The sequence below is a fragment of the Aricia agestis genome, chromosome 3 (assembly GCF_905147365.1).
Source record: "Aricia agestis chromosome 3, ilAriAges1.1, whole genome shotgun sequence".
In the NCBI taxonomy this organism is placed as follows: Eukaryota; Metazoa; Arthropoda; class Insecta; order Lepidoptera; family Lycaenidae; genus Aricia; species Aricia agestis.
In genome coordinates this window covers 12,706,027-12,718,328 of record NC_056408.1, presented here as the reverse complement: position 1 = coordinate 12,718,328, position 12,302 = coordinate 12,706,027, and the positions used below count along the sequence as shown (strand labels likewise).

Genomic DNA, 12,302 nt, shown 5'->3' with positions numbered 1-12,302 from the left:
TAGAAACTGTCCATTAGTTAAATAAGGTGTAGTTAAACATTTTTGGAGGTCCACTGTCAACATTTTTTTGGCACCGTGGCTTTCTATCAAATCAAATCCTTTCAACGTGTATACTACTGCTTTCCTCAAGATGTTCATTATGTAGAGCTTTAATATTATTTTTTCCAGTTTCATCTGTGGCATTTTTGTATTTGATAACATACGTATCGCAATCATCATAAGTATCATTAGCAGGAGGATTAAAACCAAGATTAAACTCTGTATTAAAAATATGTCTGTATAGCCACGCCTTTGCCATATTCTCTTTCGGTATACTCTCTTCAGCACAGAACTCTAAATACAAAGAATATAATTTATCAATATTTAGGTGGCCTCCAAGATAATGTATTTCTGTTCTGTTTCGACTATAATGGCTCTCATATTTGGGTACCTTGCCAATATGTTTACGTACTGTTTCTTTAACTATATCTGCTGTTTTATTAGGCGGTGGATGTCTTCCTCGTCTATCTGCTTGAACAAATCCTTGTGTAGATTTTTTTACTGCGTTCCTCACCACAGTTCCAGAAATAGCCAAGGTATTCAAAAAAAATTTTTTGCAAACCTTCTCAACTTTTTCATCAATAAAAAATGTGTAATTTAATGTGTGTTCTCTTTTAGGTGGTTGGTCAGGGTCACAGCGTCTGGATCTAGCAGTTTTAACTTCTGATACTCTAGATATTATAAATTGTCTTTTTAATTCCCATGTCATCTCTTCCGCGTAATACTTCTGATAAATGAATTGTCTAATAGAGTCGTTTATACGTTCATTACATTTCAATCTGCAATCACATGCTGGTTTCATCTTCTTTTCTGGAACAACTTTTCCTTTCTTAGAAGTATAAGATATGCCTGTAATTGCGCCTTGTTTTCTTAAATTGCATTTCCATTTTAATTTATTTAAAGTTCTTTTACGACTCTTCTTTACAGAAATTTGAGGTGATAGCTGTGGCTGAATATGTGATAGCTCTGTTCGAATATCTGAGGGAGTATTGTTCAGTGATTGTGTCGTTCCGTTATTTCTAACATTTTTCAGATCATCGATAGACGACCTATCTGAATCTGGTATATATATCTGTCTTCGTTTTCCATATTCACAATCAATAGAGTCTTCATTACTTTTTGGAACATACTCTTCATCTGATGGTAAAAAATCTTCCTCAGAGCTCACATCTTCAGTTCCCATGCGATGAAAGCTATTTGATGGCACGAGATTATTTGAAAAGTCAGTGAGCAAAGCAGATGTTGACGGTCTTGTGTCATAGACAGTAGCATCACTGACGGTATATATAACTTCGGTTGGAGCCGGAACCACGTCAGTGTCTTGGGGTGGCCTTGAAAACGAACCTTCGGGCTTTTCCAAGAAAAGACATTCTTCTGTCATTGATCCTAAAACAAAAGTTCCTACATTAGCTACGAAGATATGCTATCAATTGCGGGCAATAGCTCGTTATTAGAAAAACGAATCTATACTAGGCGAGAAAGATTATTTTTCGTAGCAGAAACCAAATAAATTAATAGGTCGCAAGCATTATATGTTTTATCCATTAATATTTATTCGTTGTAATATACCAGCTATTTCCCACAGTTGCACCCGCATTTAGAAATAACTATTTCCCGCACTCCGATAAAAAGTGTCCTATCACCCAAGTCAGCTTAAAAGTATACCCGTCAAAATCCATTCAGTAGTTTAAGCGCGATTGACGTACAAACATCCAAACAAACAAACTTTTATATTTATAATTCTTTCAAATATAAAAAACAACGAAAAATTTAGACGTGGGAGAGCCATGCTTCGGCACTAATGGGCCGGCTCGACCAGAGAAATACCAAGTTCTCACAGAAAACCAGCGTGAAACAGCGCTTGCGCTGTGTTTCGCCGAGTGAGTGAGTTTACCGGAGGCCCAATCCCCTACCCTATTCCCTTCCCTACCCTCCCCTTTTCCCTTCCATTCCTATCCCTATGCTCCTCTATTACCCTATTCCCTCTTAAAAGGCTGGCAACGCACCTGCAGCTCTTCTGATGCTGCGAGTGTCCATGGGCGACGGAAGTCCATCAGCCGCCATCAGGTGACCCGTTTGCTCGTTTGCCCCCTTATTTCATAAAAAAACAACATTTAGCAGACCTTTATATTTTACTTTTCAGACTAGACCACACAATTACATTTTTTTTTCTAACTTACAACAACCATAATACTGACGTCTCACTAAGTGTAACTTAAAATTAATTACTGTATAATAGCGTTTTATATGTATATATAATCGGTGTATTTAAAATTAACGACAACAAAGTCAAGGAAGTAGGTCTCAATGTATCATATTGGCTACTTTTTATCGGAGAAAAAAATAGTTGTTTGTAAGGTGAATTTCAGTGTACCTATTGCAAATATTAGCAGTTTGGCTCTTTAGTTAAGTTAAGCAGTTCTATTTCCTTCGTTCACTAAATATAAGTACTTACAGCTTATTCTCTTCAATAAAATAATATTTTGTTGTAAAGTGTATAAAAATATTTAAGTTACCATAATACAAAACTTCTATGTACGTTCAATAATATTACGTTGTTATATGTTTTACTGGATATAATAATTCGATCTGGCTGTAACTTGAATTAAAAAAACCGGCCAAGTGCGAGTCGGACTCGCGCACCGAGGGTTCCGACAGCTTAAAGGTATTATAGACCTGAGTATTTGGTATGAATTTCAATTACCTCTACGCGTTTATGAGGAAATGGGTAGTAAGTTTAAAATTATTTAAAAAAAATATATTATGTGATGTAACTAAAAATTTATGGTTTTCGTAATTTTTCCTTTATCTATGCTATAAGACGTTGCTTCGTACCAAATTTCAAGATTCTGAGTTCACGGGAAGCACCCTGTAGGTTTTGATTCCCTTGCAAGTGTCGAAAATTTGCGGCATAAACGGCTGTATCTTTTGATTGCGTTGGCTTAGAAGTTTGATTTTTTCACAGCTTCAAGGGACAGTAGACCTGAGCAATTGATATAAATTTCAGCTTCATACCTCCACGCGTTCCTGAGAAAAAGGGTCTTGACAGACGGACAGACGGACAACAAAGTGATCCTATAAGGGTTCCGTTTTTTCCTTTTGAGGTACGGAACCCTAAAAATATGCAAGAATATTTTTTGTAAGAAAAAAAAGTTAGTGAAGAATCTAGATAATACGAAGTAATAAATGAATACTGTATTATAACACCCCTCTTTTTCGTCGGGGGTTAAAAATGAGATTTTTAGTTAAATGCAGTACAATTATAATAATATAACTAATACAAAAATTATAATGAGGGTTGTTAAAATATTCTATTATATGCCACCGGTGCCGCGATGTAGGCGTCAGGTCTATCGTGTCAAACTGCTGCCATATCACTTAATATTATGTCACGATATACCTAGTTGTCATGTGTCACAATATAGCTGTCATGTGTCACGATAATATGTCTATTTGACACAATAGACCTGACGGCTACATCGCGGCACCTGGTGGCAAATAGAATTTCAACAACCCTCATTGACTAGAAATCAAAATTAAATTTACACAAAGAAAGCAGTGCTCAAGATTTACTATTAAGAAATTACTTTTAATAATTTATATAATGTAAACATAATATAAATTATTAAAAGTAATTGCTGCAATGTTTTCACGCTAGACGGCAGCACCAGCACGGACAATAAATACTTATCTTACGTGTGCAACATGACGGATTTTGGTCGTAGTACCTACTGTCTGTGCTAGTAGCAACCTTTACTATCTTTGGGTCATATTCCCTATTATACCTACTAAGTTTTTTATATGGCACAGACACTACTTTCCACAATTTAGACTACCAATAACATCTATATCAGTTTCAGACCATAGACGCATGTTCCAGTTCGAAGCGACTGCTCTAGAGCGGTCGCGTTAAGAGGATTCCACAGCGCCGTTTTTCCATACAAACGCTGTCCCCTGTTTCCTCCCTGGATAATGCCGGTAAAGTTATGATTTTTTTCCTGAGTATCTATGGCCACTATTAGCATGTCCCTATGTTTTCTTTTTTTCATAATTTAATTATTAAAAAATATAAGAACGTCCAAAAACCCAAAAAAATGGCCTGATTTTCCTCTGTGTTCAAACACCCAGAAAACAAAGCTGACTAAAATATACAAAAAAAATAAAACATAGGAACACAGCTCAAGCCTTGCTTTAATTCTTAATGAAAAAATTACTTAAATCGGTTAAGTTTTGGAGAAGGAATCAGCGGACAACGAATCGAAGATTTTCTGTTCTTTTATTAGAACTTTTGTCGTGTTGTCTCTATCGCGCTCTGCGGTGGGAGACTTGAGATTGGTGAGACAGCAATACATTTTCAAATACCTATTTTCAATTTCTCTCTCCCCTGGTGTATCCTCTTAAAGTTGCACACAACTGCAATACGACCGCATCATGCAGTCGACCATACATATACCTTTGTTGTTCGACCGTACGGCGAAACTTGACCGCAGAGCGACTGCCCCGACCGATCAAGAACTTTTCGAGCGGTCAGTGTATTGCGGATATGAATTTAGTATAGAAACTGCAGATCGCCGTGCGGCAACCGCATAATGCAGTCGGTCTCGACTGCGAGATGCGGTCCGTCTATGGCCGGCCTTAAGCTTTGACCAAAGCGACTGCGAAGCGGGAGCGTCTACGAACGCTGCCCATGTAATCTTATGGCGCTGTACAATGCGCGACCGCAATGCGGGTCGTTCGCGTCGGCAGAGCGGGAATGTATCTAGGGTTGGCATCGTAGTCGCGCAGCTGGTGTGCACGCCAGTTTCGCGTTGCAGGCGCTCCTGTCCCGCTCGCAACCCGCGTTACTGACGCCCTGGTTTGGCCGAAATTTTATTGACCGGCTAAAAAGCTGGGACGTGAATCATGATTGTGAGCGTTCTTGAGGGAGATGATCTCGTTTTCGATGGTGCTGATGCGCGCGATGCAGCCCATCTTGTTGCACTTCCACGAAATCTTGGGGCCGTTCTGGTAGTTCTTGGAGAAGCGCTGACCCTGGAAGATGAGCATCGTGGTCCCTTGCGTGGTGCGGACGAACCTCGGTTCTGGAAGTAAGACACGATGGATGTTACTCAATGTTCAAATTATAATGATTTAGATATTTGATGTACATGACATTGAAGGTAATGTCGTAATTTTCTTGTATAATCAAATAAATAGTCAGTCAAATATACGTGTATGAATGTAAATTGCGTTAATATTTTCATTAAAATTTAAGTACAATGCGATCAGTATGAACTAAGAGGTTCATAAAGATTGCAGCATTGACGTATCTAAGTTTTGAGATATTTGGATTAGAGGATCTTTCGTTATATTATATATTTGAAATATATTGTATTATTGTATGTCTTTTAGTGAATTAATTTGACTAAGGATGAGGATGAGTATTGAGTAAGAACCAGGGTCAGGTGAATGAACCTGCACGATTTTTTTTTATTTCTATCTGGTAACCCGTTAGCTCATTTGCCTCCTAAGTTTATGAATAAAACAAAAATTGTTTACCTGAGATACTTTCAGCGGTAAACGTTGGTTCGTCGGGTAATAAATAAAACAGCGATTTACTTTAAGCAAAATTTAATATAAGTAGCAGTCTATAATAAATCAATAAAATAATTATGTACAAAACGATCGTCAAAAATAATATAGTCACTTTACATAGATCACCGTATCGAACATTAACAAGGCTCATAATAAAAATATCACCGTATTACGTATTTAGATATCACCAACGTCTAGCCTACACCTATATACTCTCGTATATTTACATAAACTTTAGAGATCATTATACTAGTTTCCCTTACTAATATAAAGATTTACTATGTACACAGACCCATATGCACTTTATTGTCCTTGTCTGTGAAGTTAGAAAAATTGCTTAACAGGCAAGGACAAACCATTTTACTTATATGACGTTTGTGTATACAGTGTGCATATTATTATTAGTAAGGGGTTTAAATATACCAGCGTTCGTTGATTCGTTTACAATTAATGGTTAGCAAAAGCTCCACTACAACCAGAGCAGAGTGCAGTTCACAGTCATGCTTCACACTACAATAAAATTCAGATCTAAAACTACGATATTCGTGAGTATAAAACAATTATTTAATTCTATGATAAAATTGATTATAGGACTATTCCATAAAACTATAATCTCCTAGGAATAAGACTTTTGTCTGATCTGCAGAAATAAAATACACCAGAGCCACTATCCAAGACGTTTTCTTTATCGCATCATTATGGAATCGCTGATCAATATGTACAGAATTGAAATAACATGAATCGAAAGTCGAGTTTATTGTATCGAACGCTTATGTCAATTTCATACATTTTGATAGGCGATTCTATAAAGAGCGATAAAGAAAACGTCTTGGCTAAAGGACCTGATCTTTAGATGCAGAATACAAAATAAGATGGTAGACTTAATTATTCAGATGCAAGATAATTGTAAGGAACTCTCAATTGATTAACTGAAATTGAATATAATATGTATGATATAGATATGCCATTTTGTTGTGAAACAAGTGCCAATATCCACTCTTATATTTTGCAGCCAACGGGGATTATAGTAATACCGATTACCGCCTCTAAAAGACGTTAAGAATGAATTATGAACTTAAACTAGCACGTCCACTTTTTAGGTTTCCTCGTCACACCTCGAAGCATAAAACTTACACCGACAACGATAAGCAATAAATAAAATAATATATTCAAAATAACACTAAAAACGAAATATCTTAACAAAATGTAGGAAAAACATAAATCAGTTCTATATAAGCCTGCTATAATTTTGATGGGTACCAGCCAACTCATTGGATCAAATTCACATCTGTATTCCGGACAAAGACACATTCGAAATCGTAGACTTCACGATTATTTAAATTCATTATCACGCACAACAGCTTTAATGTACAATTTAAATGTACTATCAGAGAAGTTGATTCATAGACAGATAGCAGAGTAAACAGAACTAACGAGTAGGCCATCTCAGAAGAGATCTCGAAATTTATACGTTTGACGTAGTAGGTCATAATATCAGCCGGTGCGCGCCGTACGTGCGCCGTGAGTTCTCAGCATTATGAAACATGTCGAAAGTGGTACTCGCGCCCAACTCCCGTAGATTCGCCCGCTTGTTTGAAGTCCAGGTACTCCTCAGTTCTATCTACTCTGCAGATAGTGTACCTACGTGATTTGATCGCGTTATCTCAAGCACAGCCGACAGATAAAAACTACCATTAAATTGACATAACTCGACCGAATCACGTAGGTCCGTCAGCTGCCTATGAATCAATTTCTTCGTTGATACATTACATTCCGTGAAAACATTACAATATACATTAGAGCTACCGCGTGTGGATCACGATTTCTATGAAAAGATGTAAGATGTATGTGCTATCCACTTTTTTTCAGCACATTATAGCTAACTGAGTGTGAAGCGCTAAACTGTGGCTCTACTCCTTCTTCTCATCGAGTGGCGGCCTCAGCCACAGATCCGTTTTGGGCAGGACACGGGCGAAGTTGAGGGCGTGGAGGGCGAGCGAGGCGGCGCGGGGGGAGGCGAGGGGGGAGGGCAGCATGGGCAGCAGCTGGGCGGGGAGCGGGGGGTGCGGAGGCCGGAGCTGCACGAAGGCGCCGTTCCCGCAGCGCGCGTGCGACGGCGGCGCGTGGTTGTGTCCGTCCTCCGACGCGACCAGCTTCCCCCCTATCAGCCGCACCCGCGCCCTACACCCCGTGTGCTTCGACGAGCAGTAAAAAAACCGCCCCCCCACCTGCGAGTACGTGAACCCCTTCAGCACCAGGATGTACTTCCCCTTCTCCGTCGGTATGAACTGCACGTCTGGAAGATAACGCTCTGTTAGCTACGTGTTCATGCATAAATTACTTTAACATAATATTATTCTAAAAATAATACCTTACTCAAAACATTTATCTAGATTTAATATTAACTAGTCCAGATTCAAGAGTAAGGGGAATGTAATGGCGGACCGCGGTCCGCATCCGGACCACCGATCCATTGTGTTCGGACCATAAAGTTAATATACCTAGCGGAATAGAGCAACAATCTCGAGCTGTCAAACGGAACCGAAATTGTTTTACGCCTGTGTGTAAAAATTTGTTTACGTATACACTTACACAAGCATCTTTCTAAGAGATTTAAATGTCTCCAGGATTTCATTTCCATAGCTTGCACCAATTTCACTCCAAGCATCAGAGAGATAATTAGCTACGGAAATTGACACTTTTCTCATTGATATGTAAATAACCTTTGTAAATTCCGTAATTACCTTTGTATTAAAAATTATTTTTTAAATGTGTGGACCGCGAAGGTCACTTTATTTCTTAATATGGACCCCGAGGGAAACTAATCATTGGTGACCCCTGCTCTAGAGTCTAGTGCATAGTTCATGCTACGTAGCAACGCCGTAGCCACCACTACAGTGGTGCTACACGCTAACAATTGTTAATTAAAAAAATAATCGCTTAGGTACTGTATCTGATGATGAGAATAAAATCATTTTGTAAACACAATAATTGTAATAAATGATAATCAAGAATTATTATGAGTAAACTATGACACACTCAGAGTGCTACGTTCATGCTACGAAATCGCTACGGCATTGCTATGAGTGCGAATTTGAATTACAGGTGCTTTAAAATAAAACAAAACTTATTTCATATTTTTTATTTGACATGCTCATAAGCTCTCATAACTGAGTTATGACCTAATAATAAAATATTATTATTAGGTCATAACTCAGTTTAACATCAAAACACAATATCAATTTAATTGTATCATAAAACACAATAAAAAAGTAGACACACATTTAATAATCATTTACAGTGCGCGCTAAGTAAGATCCTTTACAGCTTCAAATTCCATACAATTCCATTGTATTTATATCTAAAGCATTCCAAAACAATTAATGTTGTACATCTTAATGCTTAAAGTACGTCTCTAGTAGATTCCTTATGGCTTAAAATCCATGATATAAAATCAATATTAACAGAGAAGTTGATATAATAATAAATATGATTGATTATAGTCGTAGAGCAAATGTTCGGCAGACTTCGTTAAATTCAATAAAACCTTGGGAATAGTGAATGTCCTTTGCATATTAATGGCAGTGGAAACAAAATATGATAACGTAAGACAAGGGTTACACGTTCAGTCTGGCATCAGTTGAGTCTAACATTCTTTCGTCAGTCTGACCCAGACTGACGAAAGAATGATTGTGTAACCGTGAGATTGACGGACTGATCTTTTTTTATTATAGTACTTTCCGGCCATCATTTTGGCGTCAGTCTGAGACTGATGGACTAAACTGATGATGCCAGACTGATACCCTAGTCTAAGCGCCGTACTCAGAGACATTTAATTTCGACATCCTTCAATTTAATGAAGAGTTTCACAGATAATGTATGGGGCTTATGTCAAAATTTTGAATTAATTACATTTAAGTAATTAATGTTCCACTCTGAGTGCGGAAGTTAGTCTGCCGAACACTCGCTCACAGTTTATACCATCCACTGCAGAAAGCACTTATACCTAAAGATGCTTATATCTTGATGTACATCCCATTCTTCACCACGTACTTGGGTGGCGGATGGGTGTGGTTGGTGTTGACGCGCATGACCTGACCGTCGCTGACGCGGCGGACGCGCGCGCCGCACCCCGCCATCTTGGATGAGCAGAACCAGTGGGGGCTATAGTTGATCTGGGAGTACGTGTACCCGTCCAGCATCAGCAGGAACTTCTTTCCGCTCTTCGTCGGTATCATTATGGCCTCCGAACCTACAGGACGAACGAGTTAGTCGCAGTCAGTTAACAACAAGACCCTCAATATTATAAGGCGATGGGTGAAAAACGAATGCACTACTAATAAGCCCGGGCGCGCACTAGCGGCCAAGCCGCAGCGGCCAGGTCGCGGCGGCCATCGAGATAGATACCTTAGTATGAAACCGCCATAGACCACGCGCACCTGGCCGCACGCTGACAAGCGGCCACACCATACTTTTGATGGCCGCCGCGGCCTGGCTGCTAGTGCGCACCCGGGCTAACAGTTAAATGAATTCATTATGAAAACCTTGGATACGTAGAAAAATAGTTGTGTTAAGATATATTTTATCAAAAAGCCATTTTCATCTATTTGCCAATTACACTATACATAACCTTTAATTGAAATACATACTTAATTCTGTATAGTCACACAGTGTATAGTACATTAATTCATGGCAATACCTTTTAAGACCTTATTTTCTTTCACCGGTTGAGACGCCCGAGACATGTTTGGTACATTCGTAAAGGTGCTAAAAATAAACCAACAAAATTAAACAACACAGCTATAATAACAAAATCACTTTACTTAAAACTGGTTCGACTATCATCACATCACAACCTTAAAATTTAAAAACAAAAGAAAAATTAAAAACCTTAACATACTTATTTTAAGAAAATTTTCACTAGCTACACTAATTGAAGTACCTATTACTAATACATGACACTTACAATAAGGCTTCAAACCACGAAATGGCAAAGAACTATCTATCGAAGCCTATAAATTATATCTACTAACACTATAATCTAATCTTATTACTAGCGAGGTAATGCTGTCTTTAAGACAAATGCTTATTGCTTAGTATGATAATAATAAAATTTAAAACTAAAAAACAATAGCGTATCTAATATTTTAAGTTAAAACAGTGCAACATATAATATCACAAACAAAATGTACTCCAATGTAATTTGACCTTAAACTTGTTAAAACCTATATCTTCATACACTATATGAACCAAAAAAGATATACAATCAGAGAGATTGATTTATAGGCAATTAAGAGACTTACGTTATTTGGTCGAGTTATATCAAGTTAAATTTATTAGTGATCCGTCGGCTGAGCTTGAGATCATAATCCGACCAAATAGGTCCGCCTATGACTATATTTCTATGGTAATATATTCAATCTCTTTATTTGATATTTGAGGTATGTCCCGTTAGCGAACATCAGTCTAGGAGGCGGATGTGTATGCTGGTTGCTTATTCTCTTTACGCGGCCACAACCATCACGCCGCACCCTAGCCGGGCAGCCCTGGGACTTGGAGGAGCAGACCCAGTGGTTGCTGTAGTTGATCTGATAGAACGTGTACTGGTCTAGCAACAGAAGATACTTCTTCCTCCCCGGTATCAACATACCGTCATCTGAAATGTGTAACTTACGTAGTAACAATTTAAATAATATATTATGTATAATCAAAAACTCCAATAATTATTAATCGTAAATGACAAATCGATGGTGCCTAGGTTTAGAATCGAAAGTGAAAAGCGCTACTTTACAAGGGAGCGATTTAAAGTTTATTGTTTGCATAATTTTGTCACGGGTGATTAAATATTTATAAAAATTAGCATAAACAGTTGGCCTTACAAATTATTACGAGGAAGCAAAAAATTAAAATTATGACAATTTTACGAGGAAATTGATAGACGATAGTATACTTCGTAACTAAACTTTGTTTATGTATCGAAACTGGCATAAAGATTCAAAAAATAATAAGCAGGGACTGTCACTACATCGCTATAGAAGCCAAAACTGTGGTTAGTTTTTTGTCTGTCTGTCTGTCTGTATGTTTGTTCCAGCATCACACGAAAACTACTGATCCGATTTGAATGCGGTTTCCGCAGATATATTTGTCTTCTTCCAACTTAACATCTGGTGTATAAATTTTTTTCCCCCCACCTCTCTATTCGAGTGTCATTGGATTACTACTTGAGCCCCCAAACCCCCCCCCCCCCCCCTCTACCCTCCTGGTAATGTTGCCAAGCAAAAACGTGTTGCGTCGTTAGTATTGAGTTTTAATTCTTCTTCTTTGTACAGAATTGTCATTTCTACAGTTTTGTTATATTATGTATAGATGCGAAAGTGTTTGTTTGTCCTTTCTTTGCAACCTAACGAAGCAACCAATCAACTTGATTTTTGGTTTAGACTTAGTTGAAAGGATGGAGAGTAACATAGGCTACTTTTGGTCTTGGAAAAACATCATGTTTCCAAAGAAGATTTGCAAGAATATTCGTATTTTACGCGATTTTCGAATTCCACGCGAGCGAAGCCGCGGGCAAAAGCTAGTTTATTAATAACTTCATTCATCTTTGTTAATTTTGGCGGCGCTTTACGTGCTTAATTTTCTATCTTCTCACATTTTTTATTCTTTCTTCTTGCTTTTGCTTTTGATTCTCG

At 37.9% G+C, this 12,302-nt stretch overlaps 2 protein-coding genes across 38 annotated transcripts in view; both read right to left on the bottom strand.

Moving 5' to 3' along the window:
• The window catches only part of LOC121725403 (protein tramtrack, beta isoform-like), a 554,986-nt gene that overhangs the window by 438,390 nt on the left and 104,294 nt on the right, over positions 1–12,302 (bottom strand). Inside the window, exon 5 of one of the 37 annotated variants that reach the window (XM_042112328.1) lies at positions 7,509–7,909. The exons of 35 other annotated variants lie outside the window; for them this stretch is intronic. In XM_042112328.1, coding sequence (XP_041968262.1) covers positions 7,524–7,909 — 386 coding nt within the window. In that variant the 3' untranslated portion in view covers positions 7,509–7,523. Of the gene's footprint in view, positions 1–7,508; positions 7,910–11,000; positions 11,270–12,302 lie in introns of those variants that run through there. One more of the 37 variants, XM_042112354.1, reaches the window with a different exon arrangement.
• LOC121725426 lies at positions 9,550–10,402 on the bottom strand. Its single transcript, XM_042112410.1, has 2 exons — positions 10,313–10,402; positions 9,550–9,865 (listed from the first exon to the last, which is right to left on the bottom strand). Exons 1-2 carry the CDS (start codon positions 10,356–10,358, stop codon positions 9,630–9,632), a joined length of 282 nt encoding a protein of 93 aa, XP_041968344.1. The 5' UTR covers positions 10,359–10,402; the 3' UTR covers positions 9,550–9,629.

Bases quoted from the DNA above. Each gene is read 5' to 3' on its own strand.
- LOC121725426 (XM_042112410.1), bottom strand. From the start codon at position 10,358: ATGTCTCGGGCGTCTCAACCGGTGAAAGAAAATAAGGTCTTAAAAG. The intron at 9,866-10,312 runs GTATTGCCATGA...TTCGTCCTGTAG, and splicing joins AGAAAATAAGGTCTTAAAAG to GTTCGGAGGCCATAATGATA.